Source organism: Halichoeres trimaculatus, unplaced genomic scaffold, assembly GCF_033239565.1.
Source record: "Halichoeres trimaculatus isolate MK-OKI-2021-1 unplaced genomic scaffold, fHalTri1.1 fHalTri1_scaffold_22, whole genome shotgun sequence".
In the NCBI taxonomy this organism is placed as follows: domain Eukaryota; kingdom Metazoa; phylum Chordata; class Actinopteri; order Labriformes; family Labridae; genus Halichoeres; species Halichoeres trimaculatus.
The window spans coordinates 22851884-22876281 of record NW_027437200.1 but is presented as its reverse complement, the minus strand read 5'-3'; the positions used below and the strand labels follow the sequence as shown (position 1 = coordinate 22876281).

General features: G+C 43.3%; 2 protein-coding genes across 2 annotated transcripts; both read left to right on the top strand.

Moving 5' to 3' along the window:
• The first annotated feature begins 1911 nt into the window (after positions 1-1911).
• On the top strand, positions 1912-8506 carry cnga1b (cyclic nucleotide gated channel subunit alpha 1b). The gene is made up of 14 exons (XM_074699129.1): positions 1912-2021; positions 2101-2178; positions 2288-2338; positions 2424-2513; positions 2611-2715; positions 4599-4705; positions 4781-4955; positions 5046-5182; positions 5263-5435; positions 5556-5681; positions 7183-7335; positions 7435-7666; positions 7742-7917; positions 8015-8506. Exons 1-14 carry the CDS (start codon positions 1912-1914, stop codon positions 8225-8227), a joined length of 1926 nt encoding a protein of 641 aa, XP_074555230.1. The 3' UTR covers positions 8228-8506.
• A 1033-nt stretch (positions 8507-9539) lies between these two features.
• Positions 9540-24135, top strand: nfxl1 (nuclear transcription factor, X-box binding-like 1). The gene is made up of 25 exons (XM_074699127.1): positions 9540-9621; positions 10031-10215; positions 10298-10486; positions 10567-10676; positions 10784-10914; positions 11202-11246; positions 11489-11622; positions 11710-11795; positions 12033-12108; positions 12230-12327; positions 12470-12584; positions 13958-14082; positions 14200-14322; positions 14665-14755; positions 16918-17038; positions 17105-17261; positions 17381-17472; positions 18372-18393; positions 18693-18815; positions 18908-19062; positions 19519-19588; positions 21452-21556; positions 21850-21927; positions 22016-22069; positions 23545-24135. Exons 2-25 carry the CDS (start codon positions 10047-10049, stop codon positions 23734-23736), a joined length of 2661 nt encoding a protein of 886 aa, XP_074555228.1. The 5' UTR covers positions 9540-9621; positions 10031-10046; the 3' UTR covers positions 23737-24135.
• Positions 24136-24398: the final 263 nt, after the last annotated feature.

Below are 24398 nucleotides of genomic sequence, written 5' to 3'. Positions count from 1 at the left end.
CTGTTTTATGTGTGTTAAATATGTGTAAAAGGTGTATTTTAATGGTCCCATATTCTGCAAAAATCACTTAAGTCTTTTAGTGAAATTTGTGGGTGTTTGTCTTTCCTCCCAGCCCACAAAATGTGATATTTAATGACCAAACCTGTTCTTAGAAGAGCTTGTGAATGTAAAATCCTGACCTAAAACCAGCTGATTGGTTTTTGGGGATTTCCTGACGTCAGCGATTCCCTTTTTTGACCAATCAGGAGCAAGTCTGACCTGATTGGTCCACCAGAGAAGATACCCCTGAACCCCCTCCCGGCCCACTCCCCTCCACGGGAGGAGAATGCCAAAGTTGAAGAGCCATCACTGCTCTGTTTTTGGCTGTAAACAGCCACATAGTTTCATGCTCAAGCTTCCCATCTCAGAAGAAGACGGACTAAGTGTCTAGAGTTCATTTATCAGGAAATGTTCCAGCTACACTCAGTAAAACTGAGCATGTGTGTGCTAGTCACTTCACGGCCGACTGCTTTTCCAACTTTGGACAGTCCAACAGAGGGCTAGCCAATAGACTGGTCCTGAATCCAGGCGCATTACCAACCATCCTCCAACAAACCTGGGACCCTGGAAATGTGAGTATTTTAAATGCTGTGTGCTGTGGAGCAGGTGGAAGAGCTTTTCCTCAGTGTCCCCCCTGTCTCTGTGTTAGCTTCAGGATGCTAACTTTAGCTGCAGTTAGCCTGCTGTTTTAGCCTGTAATGTTACAGTAAACGAGCTTCTCTGTTTTCTAAACATTGTGCACTCAGAGCTCGTGGCGCCGCTCTCAGTGACGTGGAAGAGCGGGGCGGTATCAGCGGTGGCTCATTTACATATGAAGGCCACGCCCACTAAATCAGAGCGTTCTGAACAGAGGGGCTATGAGAGCCTGGAAACAATGCTGCTGTGCTTGATTTATGGCTTTTTGGACCAAAACATGTTGCTACCATTTCATGAAGACATCAATGATCCAGATTAAACTGCAGAGAAGGAGCAGAATATGGGACCTTTAAGTGTTTAGTAGGTGTGTAACAGTTGTGTTTCAGGTGTGTTTTTGGGTAGTGTCAGGTGTCCTGCAGCTATGTTTTTGTGTGTTTGTGTTTGATGGGAGCCTGTCCTGAGTTTGTGATGTTTCTAGAAGTATCTTGTTTTTCTTCGGTCGTGCCTGTATGAGATATTACCTGTTAAACCAGTTGTTGAGCATCATGGTTTTACCTGAGTGCACACCTGAGGTGATCGACTCTGTGTGGAGGTGAAACTCAGGTAGATTGGGAGTGAAATGCTCAGCTGCTTGTTTTCACACCTGCATCTCATGTAAGTCCCTGTTTTTTCGTCTTTTAGAGAAACAAGCTGAACCTGGTTTTCTCTCTTCCTCAGGTAGGTGGCTGGTCTACCTGAGCTGTGTGTGTGTGTGTGTGTGTGTGTGTGTGTGTGTGTGTGTGTGTGTGTGTGTGTGTGTGTGTGTGTGTGTGTGTAGGTGTGTGTGTGTGTGTGTGTGTGTGTGTGTGTAGGTGTGTGTCAGACGTATCATCCCCGCTCTAATCTCTTTATCCTCAGGCTCATCCCTCCATCGGCTCCTCTTGTCCCTCCGGGTTTCACACTCTGCTCCTTCTGCGGGGGCCAGGTGCAGGTGTGAGGGCAGGTACACCTGTGTTTCCATGGTGATGAGTTTGAAGGACAGTTGATGGATGTAGGACACGTTGCTGGAGCTGACTTTCAGCTGTCAGGTGACTGAGGGGGGAGATGGCTTTGAGTTTGACTCACACCTGTGATCTGAACACCTGTAGAGGTTAGTTAGCCAACTGAAGCTAACTGAAGCTAACTCTGCTAACTTTTCTCTCTGGTTTATTTCTTAAATGAGGAGTTTAAAAGGAAGTCAGGCGACAGAACACCTCAATGGCTAAGGTAGCTCCCTTAGCCCCGCCCCCCACTTCCTGTTTAACCCCGCCCACAATCATTCTACGAGACATGGAGGAGGGGGAGGAGCCATATGAGGGGGAGGACAGGTGAGTGGGACTGATTGATATCTCTGCTGTGTTTTGCACCTGATGTGATGCTGGTATTCTGACGTCTGATTTGTTTCAGAGACGCTCCGAGCGGCGAGAGCGGAGTTCTGTTCAACGTCAACAACAGCAACAACAACGACGACGAGGACGACAAGGAGTGAGACACACACACACAACCACACACACTCAAAGGATAATGTTTTAAGGAATGAAGCTACACAATCACACAGGAAGTTTGTGAGATGTGTTTCCTGTTTGTCTCCCAGTGAGGAAAAGAAGAAGAAGAAAGAGAAGAAAGAGAGGAAAGAAAAGAAAGAGTGAGTGGATCTTTTTGTTATCGTCACAGTCTGAGGGGTACAAGTCTTTAAACGAGTAATCTGTCTTCTTCTTCTTTCCATCCAGGAGGGAGAAACAGGAGAAGAAGGAGAGGAAGGAGAAGAAACGGAAGGAGAAAGAGGAGAAGGAAAAACAGAAGAAGGCCCAAGAAGAGGCGTAGGTTTGGTTCCTCAGGATCAGAGGGACCAGTTTTCTTGAGTCCCCCAGGGTCCAGATGGATTAGGGTTACTGATCCCTTCCTCTGTGTGTGCAGGCCTAAAGAGATCGACGTCATCGACCCAGCAGGGAACACCTACTACCACTGGCTGTTCGTCATCACCATCCCCGTCATGTACAACTGGACCCTGATCATAGCCCGGTAACACACACACACACACACACTACTCATAGTAATCTAAGTCTAAAGTTGTCTAAGGCGTTGGAGGTCTAAGTCTATAGTGGTCGAAGTTTGTATTGGTCTAAGAATTTGGAAGTCTGTAGAAGTCTAGGTTCATAGTTGTCTAAATCTATCGTGGTCTAAGCCTTTGTCAGTCTAAATCTGGAGTAGTGTTTATCTAAAGTGGTCTTAGTCCAGGGGTGGCCAACCTGTGGCTCTTAGCCTTTCCGTGTGTGGCTCTCCGATCCATTCATAAAAAAATATATATAGTTATGAGTAGTGGTGTGCCGATCAATCTAAACTATATATATGGATGTGAACGATGTGATCAGTTGGGATTGATACTTAAGTTTCAGTTTCTTTTCTCTAGTACGAATTGGAAAAAACTGGAAATGTACTGATTTTCATTTTCTGTCATTTTGTTTATGTGTGAGAGGAAGTGTGTTTGTAAGACCACGTGTGTGACGTGGCTCTCTGTAGTACCAAGGTCATTTTTGTGGCTCTTGGTCTCTGACTGGTTGGCCACCCCTGTCTTAAGCTGCGTTTCCACCAAGCAGTACGGGTCGGTTCAGTACAGTTTGGGACGGTTTGGGACAGTTAAGTCTGATCCTGTTTGCGTTTCCACAGCAAACTGTGCCCTCTCGTGGTGGGCGGCGTGTAAGCCGCATGCCGGAAGCCGCAGCTGGTAAACAATAGCGCGACGCCGTAGCAGCTTACCCCACGATTAAATCCAACAAAGAAGAAAACGCGACACAGTAAACAAAGAGCACGGATGGAGGACATGCAGCATTTCGTCCTCTCTGTGATTGTCATGTAACTCTCTGTTACAAAGTGCAATCAATCTTCGTTTCAAAGAAGTCTGTGTCCCACCAGGAGAAATGCAGCCGCTGTCGGGGTAAGTGACGATTCATTTGTCCAATCAACGGTCTGCAGTGTGTTGCTCCACCTCCCGAGAGCGGATCGGTTCAGTCTGGCACCCATACGAAAGGGTCCCAAAAAAGTGGGACGGCTCGTCTCGGTTTTTAGGGATCCGTCCCGGGATGAGTGTGTGGAAACGCCGCTAAAAGCGCACCGTACCGAGACGAACCGACCCGGACTGCTTGGTGGAAACGCGGCTTTAGTCTATCGTGGTGTGAGTCTAAAGTGGTCTTTGTCCAAAGTTGCCTAAAGACTTGTTTCCACCAGGTGGTTCAGTTTGGTTCATCTCAGTACGGCTCTCATTTGGTGCGAATAATCCCAGGATAGATCCCCAAATAACTGAGACGAACTGTCCTACTTTTTGGGACTCTTCTGTTGGGGTGCCAGACTAAACCAATCCAATCCATCCAAGGTGGCGCTACAACAGTGACTAAAAACAAAGCTTGATTGTTCTTTGCCAATCATTAAGAAGACGAACGACTAGATGTCTTCCATCTGTGATCTTTGTTTACTGTGTCGCGTTATTCTTCTTTGTTGGATTTATTGATGGGGTACACTGTCAAACTATTACGTAACTACCTCAGCTATGCGTATCCACTTTACACACGACCTACCAAGAAGGACACTGTTGGTGCTGGAAATGTGAACAGGGTCAGGCTTAACCGATCCAATCCAAACCAAACTGTGCTGATCTGAACTGGACTGCTTGGTGGAAACGGGGCTTTAGTCAATCGTGGTCTAAGTCTGAAGTAATCAAAGTCTAATGTGATGACTGGTCCATGCCTTAAGCAGTCTCAGTTTTAAGCCTACCATAGTAGTAGAGAGTCTCTGTTCCCTGGTCCCTGATTGGTTGATTGCTCTAAAGAAAAGGACGTCTGTAGGTGCAACGAGGCACCACGAGCTCTTAAAGATATGACGGTGTGTGTGTGTGTGTGTGTGTGCTGCAGGGCGTGTTTTGAGGAGCTGCAGACAGACTACCTGGTCCTCTGGTTCATCCTGGACTTCATCTCAGACCTTTCCTACGTCGCTGACATGATCTTCAGAACCAGAACTGGTCTGCACACACACTCTCACACACACACCCGTCATTACTGAAGCATGTATGTTGTAACACCTGTGGTGTGTTCAGGTTACCTGGAGCAGGGTCTGCTGGTGAAGGACGAGCAGAAGCTGCGTGAGCGCTACATGAAAAGCTTCCAGTTCAAACTGGACCTGGTCTCCATGGTCCCCACTGATGTGCTGTACCTGCTCCTGGGCGTCACGTACCCTGAGATCCGGCTCAATAAGCTCCTCAGGTTCAACAGGTACACACACCTGAGCACATACACTGATATGAGGACAGAGAAGGTGTGAAGAGATGCTCTGGTGACTGACAGCTTCATGCTCTGATTCAGGATGATGGAGTTCTTTCAAAGGACTGAGACCAGGACTAACTACCCCAACGCCCTGCGTATCTCCAACCTGGTCATGTACATCGTCATCATCATCCACTGGAACGCCTGCCTCTACTACTCCTTCTCTAAGGCCATAGGTAGGGTTGCTGGTTTGAATCCTGTCTCTGGTTCCTTCATCAGTGACTGTGTAAAACCTTCGTAACCGTCGTCTCTCCAGGTTTTGGCGCAGACAGGTTTGTGTATCCAGACCCTGCAGATCCAGAGTTCGGGCGTCTGGTGAGGAAGTATGCCTACAGCATGTATTGGTCCACGCTGACGCTCACTACCATTGGGGAAACTCCGCCCCCTGTGGAGAACTCAGAGTACTTCTTTGTTGTCACTGACTTCCTGGTGAGTGTGAACAGTAACATCGTATGCAGACGACTCTGTGTTATTCACTCCAAACAGTATCACTGGAAATTTTATGCTGTCACTTTAAGCATACCTGTCATTTCCTTTGACTACCTGCAGGTGGGGGTGTTGATCTTTGCCACCATCGTTGGAAACGTGGGCTCGATGATCACCAACATGAATGCTGCCAGAGCCGACTTCCAGGCTCGCATCGACGCCATCAAACAGTACATGAGCTTCAGGAAGGTCAGACGCCGAGCTGCTCAGTTTAAGACTGGCTTTTGTTTTCAAGGCTTTATTTCACATGTGTGATTTAAATTAACAAATCAATATCCAATATGATCAATATTTTGATCACTGCTTGGAATTTGATATATGAAGTTTGTGAAAGATAATGAATTCACGTCAAAACCTGCCGCTCACTAGGTAAATATTCAACTTACATGGAAAATTCAACCAAGGCGAAAATTTTCTTGGAAATACAAAAAATTATATTCAATGAAGATGGGCAAATACTTGGTAAACATGAAAATACTCAATTCAAATGTGGAAATGTTCAATAGACATAAATAAATTCGGTAACATTTTTTATTACCATTTGAAAATACTTGAAAATATTCAACTGATTAGAAAAAAAAATCACCAAAAATATTCAAAAGATAATTTAACAATTTTGATAAATGTTTAACTTTGAATTAACATAAAAATACTGACCTGAGATGTATTTTTTTTTTCAAAAATGTAAATATTTTCATTGAACATGTAAAAAACACTGGATTAATGTGAAAGTACTTGACTGAAATGTGAAAAATTGAAATTGAAAAAATGTGAAAAAATGTGAATATATATGGTAAAAGTAATATTTTTTGATATCCATTCTTGATTAATATGACAATGTTTATTTAATGAGAAAAAAGATCACCAAAAATATTCAAAAGATAATTTAACATTTTTGATGAATGTTAAAATGTGTGACCAACATGTGAAAATATAACTCTTTTGGACCAGGACATTGATATGTAATTATATTCAATTAACTGGGGAAAATACTATATTAATGTGACACATTAAATTAACATGAAAATACTGAACTGAGATGTAAACATTTTTTTTTCAATGTAAATATTTTCAATGAACATGTGAAAAAAAACACTAGATCAATGTGAAAATATTGAAAAACTGTAAATATATTTGGTAAATGTAAAACATTTTATATCGATTTTTGATCAATATGATAATGTTTAATTGATGAGAAAAAACTGATTACCATGAAAATATTCAACCTCAAAAGTTTTGATTTGACTGAAAATATTTGATTGACATGTAAGAATATTCAGTTACTTTGTGAAAATACAAGATTAATTTGAAAATATTCAACTCATGTGATAAAATCTTTGGTTAACATGAAAATTTCACTTGACTTGTTCAAAATGTGAAAATACTTCATTGACATGAGTACAAATAAATCTATGGACCGGGACATTTAAACTTAAAATAAATATTGAAATTACTGTAGAAGTTAGAATTCACATTTGAAAAGAAAAATAAATGATCAATATCTTTATATTCATATGTAAAAAAAAAAAGAAGTCATATATTGCCAGAGTTCAACTTATAGTTCACAGAAATGTAAAAGTTTCCTTAATAAATACTAATACATTTCATTGAAAACAAAAAATAAAACAACATCAAAATTCAATGTTTTTGAATTTTCCGCCTCTCCACCTTTATCCCCCTCCCCCTCCAGGTGACGAAGGACCTGGAGAAACGAGTGATCAAGTGGTTTGACTTCCTGTGGACCAATAAGAAAGCAGTAGATGAGAGGGAGGTGCTGAAGTTCCTTCCTGACAAGCTGAGAGCGGAGATCGCCATCAACGTCCACCTGGACACCCTGAAGAAGGTCGGCAGGCGCCAAGTCCAGAGGTTTCCGTCAGAGAGGGACAAATACTGTCCCACACGACTGAGCAAACATGTGGTTTCTCTTCTGTTGCATCTGCAGGTTCGTATCTTTGCGGACTGCGAGGCCGGCCTGCTGGTGGAGCTGGTGCTGAAGCTGCAGCCTCAGGTGTACAGTCCAGGTGACTACATCTGTAAGAAAGGCGACATCGGCAGGGAGATGTACATCATCAAGGAAGGGAAACTCGCCGTGGTGGCTGACGACGGGATCAAACAGTTTGTGGTCCTGAGCGACGGGAGCTACTTTGGAGAGATCAGCATCCTGGCCATCAAAGGTAACCTGACGCCATCATGACATCATCGTTACATCAGTTGGAAAGCGAGACTATTTTTATCGTCTTTGACAACAGGAAGTAAGGCGGGAAACAGGAGGACGGCTAACATCAGGAGCATCGGCTATTCTGACCTCTTCTGCCTTTCCAAAGACGACCTGATGGAGGCGCTAACAGAGTATCCTGATGCTAAAGCTCTGCTGGAGGAGAAAGGACGGCAGATTCTGATGAAGGATGGACTGCTCGACCTCGAGGTAGTCACATGACCTTAAAACAAAAACCACAGGCTGAAACAGCGCTGGGTTATGATATGACTCACTCCTGATTGCTATTCCTGCTCTCCTCCACCAGGTGGCAGCACAGGGCCCTGACCCCAAAGAGATGGAGGAGAAGGTAGATCGGATGACGAGCTCTTTGGAAGTCCTGCAGACTCGTTACGCTCGCCTGCTGGCTGAACATGAGGCCACTCACAGCAAACTGAAACACCGAGTCACTCGACTCGAGAACAAGCTGGCACCACCGCAGATAGCTGACCAGCCGGCTGAGGCTCCGCCCCCTTCATAGTGGAGTAGAGATGAAGATGGACTGAGAGATTTGATTTTAGAGCAGAGTCAGAAACTAGAAAAAAGTAGAATTCTTTTTGAAATATAAGAAATACCGTAATGACCTGACTATAAGGGCACCATGACAATAAAATGACCTTTTTCACTGCATTTTGTCAGATATGAAGAAACATCAGTATTAATTTCAGCTTGTTTATATTTAAATAAAAACTCCACACAGAAGCTTTAATTGTTTTAATGTCTGATGTTTTTTATCGAGGCAAATCAACCTCAGCAGATATCTCACAGGGCCGTCAGGTAATCTTTGTTTCTTCTTTCAATGTTTTCTTTCTGATTCTGTGTAGCAGATTGATATCCTTCACTGCATCAATGCAATGAAAGAGAAGTAAAATAAAAACTCCATGTAATCTAAAATCGAATTATGAAAAAGACACCTCTATATTTTGTCCTAAAGCAAAGTGAAGCCCCTGGATCAAAGGGCCTCACCACCAACCCATTTTAACATTTACTTATATCACATTAACTTATACCGACATATGTTACTTTTTAAATTTAAGAATATGATATGTTAATAATTTAAGTTTAATTTTTTCTGGAAATTTATTTCTGATGATTCTGATTCTTTAATGTTTTATGAATGAAAAGGGAGATTTAAATGTTGAAAATATAATTTACAAAGAGAAAGGCTTTTTACACGGTGAGGGAAAAAAGGAGGAAAGGATTAGACCACTGAAACATATCCTTTTAAAATGAGTCAACTTTTTTTTTAATAAACTATTTTTCAAGGTCTGGGCGGATTTTATTATTATTATTATTATTATTATTATTATTATTATTATTATTATTGTTATTATTATTATTATTTTAAGGCCATTATCTTTATTTGGCTTTATATTTTGAGTTAGAAAAAATGAGTAAAAACAATAGTAAACAAAATAAAAATAAAAAAATATTTTTACAGTTTATTTCATAGATAATTAAGTTAGTTTTTTGTTGGCCTTCATTTATTATCTATTTATACATGTTTTTAATTAATCATCAGTTAATTTTCTTTTCTTAATTTTTATTTAGCTTTTGCTTATTCTAATTTTTGTTCTTTTTTATTTTTCGTTTGTTTCTTTATTTGTTTTCTATTTTTATTTTAGTTTGTTTTATTTTGTTTATTTTTCGACGTTCTGATTATGAATGAAACGTAGAGCTTCTGTCGTTGACACGTCGGACTGACAGCGTCTCCCTGTGGCTTGTTGGATTTGTAGTTCTCTAGTTAGAAGAAAACCTTCCACGTCCCTTCTGCTCTACGGCTTAAAAAAAGCTTTATGGACTACAAGTACCAGCATGCTTTGCGGGGCTTTGCGCATGACAACAGGACAGAGCTGAGTGCTGCAGAGTGCTGAGGTAAGGTTCACAGAGAGCTGTTTTAACTTCTTTCCTGATGGTTTTGAAAAGTCAAACTTTGGTTTAAAGCAGCAGAGGAGAAAATCTGAGGTTTAATGACTGAGTGTGACTCTTTGTGACGTTAGTTTCCGGTTGTTTTCCCGCTCAAGTAAAGATAGCAGTCAGCTAGCTCGAAGGTGCTAACCGGTGGAGAACAGTTTGAACCGAACTTAACGGTTAACGTCATACGGCAGCTCTGACGGTCTAACAGGTGTTCTGAGTGTGTCAGGTAGAAATAACCGGAGAAAAAGAAAAACTGTGTTTGTTTTTGTCATGAAGCTGCTGAAAAAAGAGCTCAGAGTGAAAAACAGAAGCACTAACATTCAGTGTCATGTTTCCAGTCTTTAAGTCTCTAACCTCCTCTCCACAGACTCGATGCTGTTGCCATGGAACCAGCCTGGCGACAGCAGGGCAGGGGGCGTGGCCGGGGTCATGATGCTCAGGGTGAAAGGTCACGCCCCCCTCAGAAGGAGAGAGAGAAGCCAGGGGGCGCTGCAGGAGCATGGGGGCCCGGACGAGGAGGGAGGACGAAGGCTGCACCTGAGCCTCCTCCAGGTGAGGATGAGGAAGGATGTAGACACACACTGGAGGTCCTCCTCTTCTGTTCATCACCTGCGATCTCACCTTTGATTGACAGGTGCATCTGTCCAATCAAAGTTCGAGGAGATCAGGAAGTCTAACCAGGCTGCTGCTCAGCGATTGGTGGAGGGCCGCCTCAGCTCCTCGTCTGATGAAGACGATGATGATGATGTAGCTGCTGACCATAAGGATGGGAAGACAGGGAAGATACTGGAGTCGACCTTTGTCACCTACACCGACCAGACAGGTGAGCGTGAATCAGAGGAGAGTACAGGCTCAGACTGGAAAGGGTTCATCTGTGAGTTGTTACCTGTCTGTCTCTCTCAGGTGGTGATGTCACAGGTCTGACGAGGACCGGTCAGTACGTCAGTGAGCTGTTTCAGTCCGGAGCGCTCACCTGTCTGATCTGCATCGCCTCGGTGAAGAGGACTCAGGCGGTGAGACTCTTTGACTCTGCACACCTGAGGTCCAGAGAAGTCTGCAGACGTGTTTTTCCCTGACGGGTACAGGTGCAGGTCTAACAACTCCTCCCCTCTGTGCTCAGGTGTGGAGCTGCTCCAGCTGCTTCTCCCTCTTCCACCTGCCCTGTATTCAGAAATGGGCGCGAGACTCCGCCTTCCTCGTCTCCTCCGTCACTGACGACGACTTTGGTCAGAAGCAGCATCCCTGGCCCTGGTGAGCAGATCTCCTGATTTTACTCCAACTTTCATCTGTCCTGGAAGGTCCTGGAAGGTCCTGAAAAGGTTCCAGGCAGCTTCCAGAAAGTTTCTAAATTAGGTCTTGTTATAAGTTTTGATGATTCCTGGGAAAAATCCTGGAAAGGTCTGAGAAAAAGGCCTGGAAAAGTCTGGAAAGGTCTTCATAATGTCACATTTCATTAGACAAACAGAGAAACTTTTTTACGTGTTAAGTGTTAAAGGTGGATCTGTGACCGTCTCTCTTCTGTGATTTTCTGTCCACAGTCCAAAGTGTCGAGCTGAGTACCCCCCCAGTGCCACCCCCAACAGGTGAGTCCTTCAGGTCCCTCAGGTTCACGTCTGGATCTCATTCACACTCAGCAGCTGTGACTGTTTGTTTCCAGCCTGTAGCTACAGCCGGCCTCCAGCAGGGGGCTCCACACTCACAGAGCATCCAGCTGTGATCACATCACACACAGTTTAATGTAACAGTTATAGATAATGTGTGTGTGTGTGTGTGTGTGTGTGTGTGTGTGTGTGTGTGTGTGTGTGTGTGTGTGTGTGTGTGTCAGGTACATGTGTTTCTGTGGGAAGCTCCAGGATCCTCCAGCTGATCCCTGGTTGGCTCCTCACTCCTGCGGCTCCGTCTGTCAGAAGGAGCTCAAACCCAGCTGTGGACACACCTGTCTGCTGCTCTGTCACCCAGGTAACCACAGAACAACACACACAGATGAAAACATTAATAACACACACACTTCACACACTTGGCTTATTATCCTGCGTGTGTTTTCAGGTCCGTGTCCTCCGTGCCCAAAGATGGTGTCTGTTTCCTGTTTGTGTGGCAAAGCTAAGCCCCTCCCCCGTCGCTGCAGCAACAAGGTACACCTGAAAACACGCCGACAGGTGAAGCTTTGATGTTTGAGATGCCTGCAGCCTGAGGAGAAAACAGCCAATCACAGCCCAGGACACATGACTGAGAGGGTCAAACCACCAATTAGAGAGAGCCTCGGCCCTGACTGAAGAAATAACTGTGTGTGTGTGTGTGTGTGTGTGTGTGTGTGTGTGTGTGTGTGTGTGTGTGTGTGTGTGTGTGTGTGTGTGCGTGTGTGTCTCCAGGCCTGGTCCTGTCAGCAGCAGTGTGGAAAGTTATTACCCTGCAAACAGCACACCTGTACTCAGCTCTGTCACACAGGTACACACACACACACACACACACACACACACACACACACACAAATCTGAATAAAGATTTATTGTTTATGAGTTTGTTTGTCACTCAAAGTCCCCATTGTGTGTGTGTGTGTGTGTTTCAGAGTGCTCTCCCTGTCCCAGAGTCAGTGTTCAGAGGTGTGTGTGTGGTCGGGAGAAAGCAGAGAGACCCTGCGCCAGCCCCAGGTGGAACTGTCAGCAGGTACAACTACACACACACACACACACACACACACACAGAGTTTGAAACACAGGTACACGCTACACACAACTAAGTAACAACAAAACTACACCCAGCGTCACGCTGTAACAGGGGTGTGTGTGTGTGTGTGTGTCTCCCTCAGGTGTGTGGCGCCCTCCTGTCCTGTGGAAATCATACCTGCGAGGTGTCTTGTCATGACAGCGTGTGTCCTCAGTGTCCTCGCTCCGTGAGCAGATCCTGTCCATGTGGGAAGACGAGTGAGACACACTCTTTACTCTCCTGCTCACACACACTAGGGCGAATATTTTTAAAACGATTAATCGGGCGATTATTTTATCGATTAGACGACTAATCTAACGATTATTAGACGATTAGTCTAGCGATTATTTTTCTGTTGTCCAATTATTTCAAAACCATAATGATTCCCAAATAAATGCCAAAATGCAAAATATAGAATGAAATTATAAAAAATAAAAAGGTCTGTTTACTCTGACAGTCCAATAGGGCTGCAACTAACAATTATTTTTAAAGTCAACTAATCTATCGATTAATTTTTCGATTAATCGATTAATCACGGTTATTTTGTGTTTCAACCTAATTTGGCCTTTAAAATGTGCAGACCTTTATAATTCAACCTGTGTGTTACATTTTCACTGCATTTACCCAGAGTTAGGTTCTCTCCTCTGATTGGTCAGCCCTGTGTCACGTTTGTTTGTTTGTTTGTCTTTGTTTCATTCATGATGACATAAAAAATATAAGTAGCCTTCTATACAAAAAATTAAATAAATCTCAAAATGAATGAAGCAGGTAACAGGGAAATGAAGTTGTTGTATGAAGTGTTGGACAGACGCTTATCAGTGACTTTGGGCTTGTTTATAATGTTTATTTGTTTATTGGGGCTTTGCTCTCTGTATGATCCCGTCTGACTCTCTCCCCGCTCTCCATGACAACACGTTTAGTTTCGTTTCTCTACATGCGCACTCCACCCCTCCTCCTCCCACTGAGTGTTACCGCTGCAGTGTGAGCTTGTGAGTGAGAGATCCATCAGATAAGTGTCCTCTCTTTTCTAAAGTTAGGGGAGTTTTGACACTATTTTGTGACTCAGATCCTGAAAAACTGTCGGTAACAGAGAGTGAAGGAGACTCCCTAAATCACGTTATCAGACGCTAAACTCCAGGAGCTGTCAGGCTGTCCAAGCCAGAGATGCAGAGCCTCCGTCAGCGCACAGCGCTCTCTGGGAGTGGAGATTTTTCCTCATCAATATTCCTCACGTATGAACTTGGTGATCTTTTCCCATAAAAGTATCCAATAACACAGCACCTCATGCTGTGAGCTGAAGTTACAAATGAGTATTACCCCCTGGTATTTGATTCCACCATGTGACAACGACAATAAAAACAATGATACGATGTGTTGACTGTTAAGATTTGCGTTGACTAATCGCTGCAGCCCAAACACACACACACACACACCTCAGGTTCAGGTATCATTTAATATAACAGTCACAAATCAAATCTCTTTGTTTTCAGTGTTTGACTCTGATTCAGATTCATCACACACACATCACACACTCCTCACAGCTGCTGTTTCCTAAATGTCACTGTGTGTGTGTTTTTGTGTGTGTGTGAAGAGTCATCTCTGCCGTGCACGGAGGAAGTGCTGCCATGTGGCGACACGTGTGACCGCCGCCTGTCGTGTGGAAAACACACCTGTTCAATGAGGTGTCACCGAGGGAGCTGTGAGACCTGCAGACAGGTCGGACACACACACACACACACACACACACACTGTACCACATGTATTTATCTTTAAGGGGCAGCAACACACACCACAATGGGCTTAAATGTGTGTGTGTGTGTGTGTGTTCCCCAGGAGGTGGAGAAGGAGTGCAGGTGTGGCAAACACAGGAAGTTGATGCCGTGTCATAAAGAATACCTGTGTGACTCCAAGTGTCCTAAAACCAGGAGCTGCCAGAGACACCAGTGCAGGAGGAAGGTCAGTACCATCATCATCCTCCTCTCTGCACACCTGTGTGTGTGTGGCAGTGATGGTTGTGTTATAACAGAGGATGATGAATCTGATCCTCCTCATGTCTCTGAGTGTGTGTGTGTGTGTGTGTGCGTGCCTGTGGTGTAAATGTCAGAGTGATGTAATCTAATCTGAGTTTAATCTGAGCGTTAAAGGTTGACTGACGCCTCCTGGGAGACGCAGCTCTCCGTCTCCCTCGCAGCGAGCTGATAAGGAAGTGTGAAGGATCGCTCTGACGTCACTCTCAAGTTTACAAACTGTTCATGCTCCTGTTAAATACTCAGTTTCCCATGATGCTTTGTGTCACAGTGCTGCCCTGGTAACTGCCCTCCGTGCGATCAGAGCTGTGGTCGGACTCTAGGATGTCGTAACCACAAGTGTCCCTCCGGCTGCCACCAAGGTATCCCACACTCACGCCATCACGCCATGCTAACGAAACTGAAGCTAACGCCGCTTTAGCTAACGAATCCTTCCAGGGATCCATCAGTTAAAGCTTCATACATCAGGGTCGACTCCAGGCGAAGCAGAAAATCGAGCCAGACCAGAAAATGTTGAATTTTGACAAGAAGAGAAATCACACTGCCCCCTAGTGTTTGGGCACAGTGTTACAGTCGTAAAGCTATAACAGAGGATCAGGGTTACAAACACTTCTCTTTGTTTCGTTTCCGATGCCACAAAAACAAAGCCGCTCCAAACAAACACACAGGACACTGAGTCCTCTGTGGGAAAAACTCGACACCAACACTCGATGCTGTGTTGATGTTTTTATTGTGTGTGTGTCTCTTTAAGAAGTTAACGAGCGGGGAGGAAGAGGAAGTTAGAGACAGAATCAAGATCTCATTTTAAACTCGTCCAGATAACGACAAATTAATCCATGAGATCCATTTATCACCCTGTAAATATCATCTGTTATGAAAGACACACACACACACACACACACACACACACACACACACACACACACACACACACACACAGGACGTCACATCACATCATTGTCCGTCCGATTAGTTGTGATTTGTTGCGGGAGTCTCAGCTGGTAAAGAGGGTCAAAGATCAAATTCAGGAAAGTTCTGACCCCGTGTGTGAACGTGTTTGTGTGTGAATGTGTGTGTTAATGTGTGTGTGTGCGAGGTGACATTTGTTCCAGCTGATAACAAAGAACAACACACTCACAGAAATGAAAAAGTGTGTTAGGGAAAAAGTTGACCTCTGCTTCCTGTCACAAATCATCATCATTAATCCCTTTCATTAGAGAGGTGTGTGTGTGTGTGTGTGTGTGTGTGTGTGTGTGTGTGTGTGTGTGTGTGTGTGTGTGTGTGTGTGTGTGTGTGTGTGTGGCGCACAGCCTCCTGGGTGTATTGTCCTCTGATTAGATGATAGCGGATAATATATGCGTCTGTCTGCGTTCTGATTGGCTGAATAGATTAACGTTAATGTATTTGTTCCTCTGCGAGCTGATTGGCTGCTCTGACCTTTCAGGAGGGAACATAGAAGGTCGCCGTGCCGCCAACGCATCAGCACGCTGATAACAGACAGCACATAGCCCCATGTGTGTGTCTGTGTGTGTGTCTGTGTGTGTGTGTGGATCATAAAAAGTTTGTTGAGTTAAACGATGAATTGAGTTGAATGATTGAATCCTCACAGAGCCTCGTATAGATCCTGATCGTTCGTCTTTTTGTGGAAATGTTTGTTTAAAGGAGTTCTGAGTCTACATTTCCCATGAGCCTTAGCGGTAAGCACTGGGGAAAAAACAACAGTAGTCAACAGGAAGAGTCAGATCAATCATAGCAGAGCACTATTAGAATGCTCAGCACTGTTAGCATCTTTAGCACTGACAGGATTGTTCTATAAGTTTAAATGAGCTCTGATACTACATTTCCCATGAATCTTAGCTGCAAGCACAGAGAAAAAAAAACGTAAACTGTATTAATTATGGACAAAGTCTCCAGTAATGAAGCCAATCGTTAGCGGGGGCCATATTGGATATGACACTGGCTTTGAGCTTCCGGTCTATCAGCTATTGGGCGGCTGTCAGTCATGTGACCTGAGCTGTGTCTCTGATTGGACAAACTTGTGATCCCAATATCTCCTAAACACATGAGTTTTTTTAACCCTGTAAAAGTCTGCTTTTTTGGCTTGGGGGGTCTGTGGTTTCTGGTCTTCCTGCAGCCAGCCTCGGCAATATTGGCAATGTTGTTATAGTTAGCAATTCGCCACTGATTCTGGTCAGCATGTTTAAATTTGTAGTTTTAGGTTGCATATTGTCACTGTTGTTATAGTTAGCATTTTTATCACTGTTATCATTAGCATATTTTGCGCTATTTCCATTGTTAGCATGGTTTAGTTGTCGTATGAGTCTGAATAATGTGTTGATATTTCTCTATCGTCACTTTTCTCTTTGATTATAAAAACATGACGATCTTCTGACACCTGCTGTTCATGTCTGTGATTGGTCAGATGCTACTGGCTCCGCCCACTTCAGTTTGATTCACCAGCAACTGAGTCTAAGTCAAGATAACCTGTAACAGGCCTGTGTACCATGTCTCACCTGTCTTGCAGGTAGCTGTTACCCGTGTCCGGAGGTGGTGGAGGTGCGGTGTACCTGTGGTTCCTCGGTGCTGACGGTTCCCTGTGGGAGAGAGAAGAGCACGAAACCGCCTCGCTGCAAAGAGCCCTGCAGGTAAAGACCACACCTGAGTGCCCTCACTCTGTGCTGCAGCTCCCGCTAACGCTCTCTGTCCTCCAGGAGTCCCCCGTCCTGTCACCACCCCACCAGAGAGACCCACAAGTGTCACCCAGGGGCCTGCCCCCCCTGCAGACAGACCTGCCTGCTGCCCCTGCCCGGCTGTGAACACACCTGTCCTCAGCCCTGCCACGACATGGTGCTGGTGAAGTCACAACAGGTGAGGCTGTTAGCTTACACCAACATCACAGAGCCTTATGATGGAAATGTCAGACTGAAGAAATGTTTGCTGAACCTCTGTATATCTTTGACTCTGACCATGTTCTCGATGTCCTTCAGGTGCAGCTAGCCGGCCCGTGGGAGCAGCCGTCAGGCCCGGCGTTCGTGAAGAAAGCTCTGCCGTGTGCGCCGTGTCAGGTCCCCATCCCAACGTACGTCACACACACACGATAGAGAAAAAAAGAACAACCTGCCTTTAGGTTTTCAGACATGCTGCTTGGGTTAAAGACGAACCCCTGAGAGCAGGATGTAAAAATGTTTCTGAACCAGTATTAGAAGATTTACGGTACTTTTCTAATCCAAACTAATGATGGATGGATTTAATGAGGGAGAGATGATGAGTGTACGGTTAGAGAGGAACATAGAGATCAACAAAAAGAACAGGGATCAGGTGTGTGTGTGTGTGTGAGGACACTCTCTCCCAACACACACACACACACACACACACACACAGAGTCAAAGTTATTACACAAGTATAAAACCATGCAGCTGCAGTCCTGACAGGGATCATTAGACCTGAGATTTCAAAACACACCGCTTACTGTGTGTGTGTGTGTGTGTTTGTGTGTGTTTGTGTGTGTGTGTGTGTGTGTGTGTGTGTGTGTGTGTGTGTGTGTGTGTGTGTGTGTGTGTGATGATTGTATTTGCCAGCTGCCTGCAGCTCTGTGACGCAGTGAAGGACCAACACTGGTTCTGTGTGTGTGTGTGTGTGTGTGTTAGTTGACAGTGGAGAAACTGTGGCCAACAGACACAAACAAACCCCTGCCTGTGTGTGTGTCAGTGTGTGTGTGTGTGTGTGTGTATTTGTGGTGCTTGGTCCAGTTTAGAGGGATGTTTTCCCAGAATGAATCAAAGATGTCAGATTCAAAAGTAAAAGTACATCCCGTATATAAAAATAAATGAACATCTTATTTTATTTTGAAAGGGTGTTTTTTTAATCTTCAATGAGTAAAAATGAACCTGGTGAAAGAAAAACTAACTGATGGTTTATTTTTTAACTGCAGAGATATAAAAAAAAGGTGAAGGTGACCTTTCTGTGTTTGTCTCGCAGGTCGTGTTTCGGGGAACACGAGGTACAAACATTGACTCAAACATCCGTCACTTCCTGTCCTCTGCTGGACGTCTCTCCTGGCCCGTCTCGCTGTCTCGCTCCACTCTCTGTTCCTCCGTCTGACCTCTGCCTCCATCGCTCCTCCTCTCTGTCTCTACATCCGTCTTTTGTCCTTCCTGTCTCTCCGTCTCCTGCGCCTCATCTCATTTAGTTACTTTGTATTCAACACACTCACACACACACTCACTCACACTCACACACTCATTCACCTCCAGACTGTCTGGACTGAGCTCTGTGTGTGTGTGTGTGTGTGTGGATCAGGTGAGTCCTGTGCCGTGTCATCGTCAGGGTCGGTTTTCCTGTTCGCGACCTTGTGGACGACCTTTGACCTGCGGAAACCATGACTGCACCAAGGAGTGTCACCTGGTTACCAAGGGCAACGAGGTGAGCGCCGAGTGAGGGTGTGAATGACACACATTCATCATCATCATCATGTGACGGTGCGTTTCATCCTGGTGCACTCTTTCTCTCCGCAGTGTGAGGTGTGTGAGGAGGGCTGCTCTAAGCCCCGCCCCCCTGGCTGCCCCCACACCTGCGCCCGCCCCTGTCACCCAGGTAGCTGCCCCACCTGCAGCCAGATGATCCGCCAGCGCTGCCACTGCAAGATCAGCATGCTCTACGTGGAGTGCACGTCAGTACAGCCGCCGCTTTGGCGTTTTTTAATTAGTCTGCAGAGCGTCGCTGCTTAGCCAGAAATCAGGAAGTGTTGATTCAAGAGTGAGCCTTTCAAAATAAGAGCGCTGTGACGATGACACTACTCTGGAGGTGGAGGGATGAAAACAAAGAGGCAGATACAGAGCAGGCTTTGACAGGCTGTTCATGAGATCTCCTCTAAATAAAGTTTGATTAAAGTTGAAAAATTGTTTTCAATAAAGTTTCAAATAGATTTAAATAAAGTTAAAAAATAAGTTTAAAAAAAATGTTTAGATGTAGTTTTTTTTCAGTTGAGACAAACTTTAGTTTTAAATCACATTTTGATGTTATACATTTTTAAACAAAGTTTTAAATTGAATTAATATATTTTTATAAGTTTTAAAAAAAGTTTTGATTCTTTGAATAAAGTTTTAAAAAGTTTGTGTTTTTACAGGAAGTTAACGTCAGCTGATGAACAGACCAGGATAAAGTTGGGCTCCTGCAACAATCAGTGTCCTAAAGAGGTAAACACACTTTCACACACACTTACCATCTCTCTCAAACACACACACACACACACACACACACACACACACACACACACACACACACACACACACAACCACAAAACTCACATCCATCTATGGAGACCTCCAGTTGGGCCCCATTGCATCATGGGACTTGTTTATCAGAGTTTGGAAGTGGAATCACCTGCCTCCCATTACTGGGAGTGTGTGTGTGTGTGTGTGTGTGTGTGTGTGTGTGTGTGTGTGTGTGTGTGTGTGTGTGTGTGTGTGTGTGTGTGTGTGTGTGTGTGTGTTAGTATGCAGATAATGTTTTCCACTCATGCTTTGACTCCCCCATCCACACCTCTCACCTTCTCCTTCCTGATTCCTTCTTGCGTCCTTTTGTCCTTTCTCCTTTCCTAATGTGTTTATACTTCCTTCCTTCCTCGTGTCCTTTTATGCTTCCTCGTGTCCTCTCGTCCCTCTGAGTGTCCTTGTCCATGATCAATAATCAGTAATCAGCTTCACGGCACCAGAAACAGAAACACAACACCGTTACTGTGTTTCTCTTTTTCCAATAATCAATTAAACTCTGTGGTGCCAGGTCACACACACACACACACACACACACACACACACACACACACAGACCATCTCTTCGAATATGTTTATCTTTCACCTGGAAGTGATTTAGAGTTTTCATTCTGTCATTTACTGGCACTGACACACACACACACACACACACACACACACACGTCAAAGAGCACACTGTTGAAAGTTTGTTTGAAGAGTGTGTGTGGTGTGAGTGTGTGTGTGTGTGTGTTCAGCTCTGTAAGAAGACTGTTTTCTTAGTCTGCAGTAACTTAAGCTTCTAAAAGCCTCAGCCCACTGACACACACTGTACAAACACACTGTACACACACACACACACACACACACACACACACACACACACACACACACACACACACACACACACTGAGCTGGAGAAGCAAACATGTGCCTTGGATGGTTTGTTTTCTTCTGGGCAGCAGAATCAGGTTTTCTCTCCTCGTTCTGAGCTCAGATGTGAGCGTAGTGTCCGGAGGTGAAGACTAAAGGTGGTTGGACGAAGCGCCTGATAAAGGTGCAGTTCGCGTAATAAAGACACAATGCACTAGATAAGGATAAATCACGCTTAATGACACGATGCTTGTGCTGGGGGAAAAATATTGTTCAATGATTTTTAAATCAAGACTTTTTGTTCAAAACTCTTTTTTTTTTCTCTTTCAAAATTCCAATTTTTTATTTGAGTCTTTGTTTATAAGCTAGGTTTGAAAAAATAATACCACTTTTCTCCAGCAGAGGGCGAAATGTTTTTCTTTGATTATCTAGTAATGTGACGTCAGATCCCAGAATAAATCCTAAAAACTGACTCACAGGTGGAGTGCATCTTTGGGAAAATTTGGCTCCAAACATCTTCATCATTCAACTTTTTTTACATCATCTCGTGTTCAACAAAACGAGCTAAAAATTAGCAAAAATTTAGGATATCGGAGATTTTAAATTGAATCAGCAACCCTCCAAAATTGTAAAAGAATAGAATCATGTAGTGTGTGTTTTCTTCAGCTTTAGAGAAGTTTTTGTCATTCACACAGTTCCTTTCTTTGCGCTAAGGTGCATTTCTCTTTTTTTTCCCCCGATGCGTCAGAAAATTAAGCTTCAAACAAACAATAGTCTGAAAATGACTCTGTGTCAAAACTACACTCAATCACAGCGAGACAGAGCAGGTTTGTTTTCACGACTCAGAAACCAAAGACTCTTTGATCTCGTCTGATCGCTCTCTGACACAACCACAGTGTGACAGATGTGTGTTTATTCTGTGTGTGTGTGTGTGTGTAGCTGGGCTGCGGTCATCGCTGTAAGCAGGTGTGTCATCCTGGAGAGTGTGAGGAGAAATGTCAGCAGAGGGTGAAGCTCAGATGTCCCTGCAAGAGGATCAAGAAGGTAACACACATCTGCACGACACAGACAGGCACACACACACACACACACACACACACAGACTTAGGCCACGCCCCTAATTCTGCAGAATCATAATCTTAACATCTTCTCCTCAACGACTGAGTCTAAAAAAGATTAAACCAGGATCAGTGTGCGCTAATAAGAGCTGTAAAAACACAAAGATCTGTTTTTTTGAATGGGTGTGTATGTGGTTTATGGTGTTTCTGGAGCCAGCCTCCAGTGGACGTTTGAGGAACTGCAGGGTTTTTTTACATGATCTGTTTATGTATGCGCAGGAGTTCCCGTGCTCTCAGTCTGACCACTCTGTTCAGTGTGACGACACCTGCAGAGACCAGCAGAAGAAAGCCAACCAGGTAAACACACATCCACACACACACCTGCATAGGAAAAACTCAGCACAACTGGACACACACTTACCTGTGTGCATGTGTGTGTGTTCAGGCGAAGGAGGCGGAGCAGCGAGCAGCTCAGGAGGAGGAGCAGAAGAAGCTTCAGGTCAGTCTGACATTTTTACCTGTTGATTACACTGTTTAAAAACCTTTTACTCCATAAAACCACTACACCTGGTTATTACACTGTAAAAAAAATCTGTTAAATCAGAAAAAACGTAAGCGTTTATCCTGTTTTTACACTGTTAAAAAACTACACACGGTTATTACAATGTAAAAAAAATCTGTGGAATCAAAAAAACTATTAAACATTAACCTTGGTATTACACTGTAAAAAACTAAGTTTACCTAAAAAAAAGCCTTATACGTTCCCCCTTTTTTACACTGTAAAAAAAAACTACACCTGGTTATTACACTGTAAGAAAAATCAGTAAAATAAAAAAAATTAAATGTTAACCTCGTTTTTACACTGTAAAAAATTAAGTTTACCTTAGAAATAAAACTTAAACGTTAACCCTGTTATTAGACTGTTGGAAAACTACACCTGGTTATTACGCTGCAAAAAAACAAGTTTACCTAAAAAAAAAAAACATTAAACCTTTACCTTGTTATTACACTGTTAAAAAATTCTGATGAGTCAGAAAAAAACTTTAACATAAACCTCTAAGTTACACCCTATGAATCTTCACCTGGTTATAACTCTGTAAAAAAAACAGAAAAAAAAAACTATTAAACATTTAGGTTATTATTACACAGTAAAAATTAAGTTTACAAAAAAAAAACCCTTAAACATTTCCCTTTTTATAACACTGTTAAAACATTCTGTGAAATCAGAAAAAAAAAACTTAAGCATATCCCTTGTAGTTACACAGTGAAAATATACTCCTGGTTATTACACTGTAAAAAAAAAAAATTCAGTGAAATAAAAAAAAAAACCTAAAATATTAACCTTGTTATTACACTGTAAAAAATTAATTTTTAAAAATAAAACTTAAACATTTACCCTGCTTTTAGACTGTGGAAAAACTACCCCTGGTTAGTACACTGTAAGAAAATAAGTTTACCTAAAAAAAAAAAACCTTAAACACTTACCCTGTTATTACACTGTTCAAAAAATCTGTTATATCAAAACAAAACCCCTAAACACTAACCTTGTTATTACACCGTTAAAGAAACACTTCACGTGGTTATTAGACTGTTAATAATACTGTTAAAAGGGAAAAAGAACAAACAGATATTACTCTGTAAAAAATTACAAATCCTGTTCATTACACTGTAAAATTATCTGTGTAAGCAATTAAACACCCACTGCACTGTAAAAAAAACCTGTTTATTACACTGTAAAAAATGTTCAGTTTGATTGAAAAAACGCAGTACACAAGGTTATTACACTGTAAAAAAACGCTACTGTACTACTACTACTATTGTTATAATGCTGCATATTTTGTCACACTGTAAACAAACCCCATAATTGCATACTACTCTGTAAAACAGTTCACCTCAATGTATTTGTAAAATAACTCTACAGCAGTTTATTTCACTGAAAAATTACCAAGAAGTTTTTGTCTGTTTTGCGTCCAGGAGGAGCTCGAGGCGTTTGAGAAGCGCCAGCAGCGAGGCGGGAGACGGAATAAGAAAAGAGGGAGGAGAGAGGAGGTGGATGATGAGGCGGGGAGGATGGGGAGGTGGTGGAAGTGTGCTGCCTTCGTCTTGGTCCCGGTGGGCGGAGCTCTGCTCTCTGTCGCCACCTACTACCTCCTGACCACGCCCTAAACCTGACTCCAGGAGGATTCGCTTCGTTTGGTTGTTTTTTCTCTTTATCGTACATTTCTGGAGTTAATCTCTCCCCTTTATGTTTTCCTCTGACAGCTCAGTGTTCGACTGGGGGAAACTGAAATGAATTGAACGCGTTGAAAATAATCTGAGTTTGAAATGATGCGTCAGAATAATCCAAACTGTGTTTTCTGAGCTGAAACAAAAGTGAGACATCCTGATCATGAGCTGATCCATCAGGGTGGGTTTTTGCTGCTGTTTGTTTTGTTTCACAAAGACGCTTAAAAGTCTGAGATGTCCTCCTTTTGCATCGCAGATTTACCCAGTTTGTTTGACTTAAGATTTAATTGTTTGTGTTTCTTTATGTGACGTCTTTCCAAACACCTGAGTGTCAGCAGAGACAATAAAAACGTTTCCAAAATAAAGCATCGTTTCTTCTGTGTGGACGCTCTGCACAGTCACTGGTCCCGACATTAAACTACTCACAGACACTGAAGTATCCAGTTGTTATTACAGTCAGTGAACTCATCACCCAGATATCAAACTGCTCTACACAACATAAGTAACGAAAGATTCTTTAATTTCCTGACATTTTTAAAGACCATGAACTCCACTCTGTCCCACTGTCCCACTCAGACCCTGAACTACCCACGGACAGATGT

What these genes read in the sequence shown, in the direction of transcription:
- cnga1b (XM_074699129.1), top strand. Translation starts at nt 1,912, where the DNA reads ATGGCTAAGGTAGCTCCCTTAGCCCCGCCCCCCACTTCCTGTTTAACC. An exon ending in GACGACGAGGACGACAAGGA is followed by an intron (nt 2,179 to 2,287) that starts GTGAGACACACA and finishes TTTGTCTCCCAG; the next exon opens with TGAGGAAAAGAAGAAGAAGA. An exon ending in ATGGACTGCTCGACCTCGAG is followed by an intron (nt 7,918 to 8,014) that starts GTAGTCACATGA and finishes CTCCTCCACCAG; the next exon opens with GTGGCAGCACAGGGCCCTGA.
- nfxl1 (XM_074699127.1), top strand. Translation starts at nt 10,047, where the DNA reads ATGGAACCAGCCTGGCGACAGCAGGGCAGGGGGCGTGGCCGGGGTCAT. An exon ending in CCCAGTGCCACCCCCAACAG is followed by an intron (nt 11,247 to 11,488) that starts GTGAGTCCTTCA and finishes TGTGTGTGTCAG; the next exon opens with GTACATGTGTTTCTGTGGGA. An exon ending in CGCTGCAAAGAGCCCTGCAG is followed by an intron (nt 17,039 to 17,104) that starts GTAAAGACCACA and finishes TCTGTCCTCCAG; the next exon opens with GAGTCCCCCGTCCTGTCACC.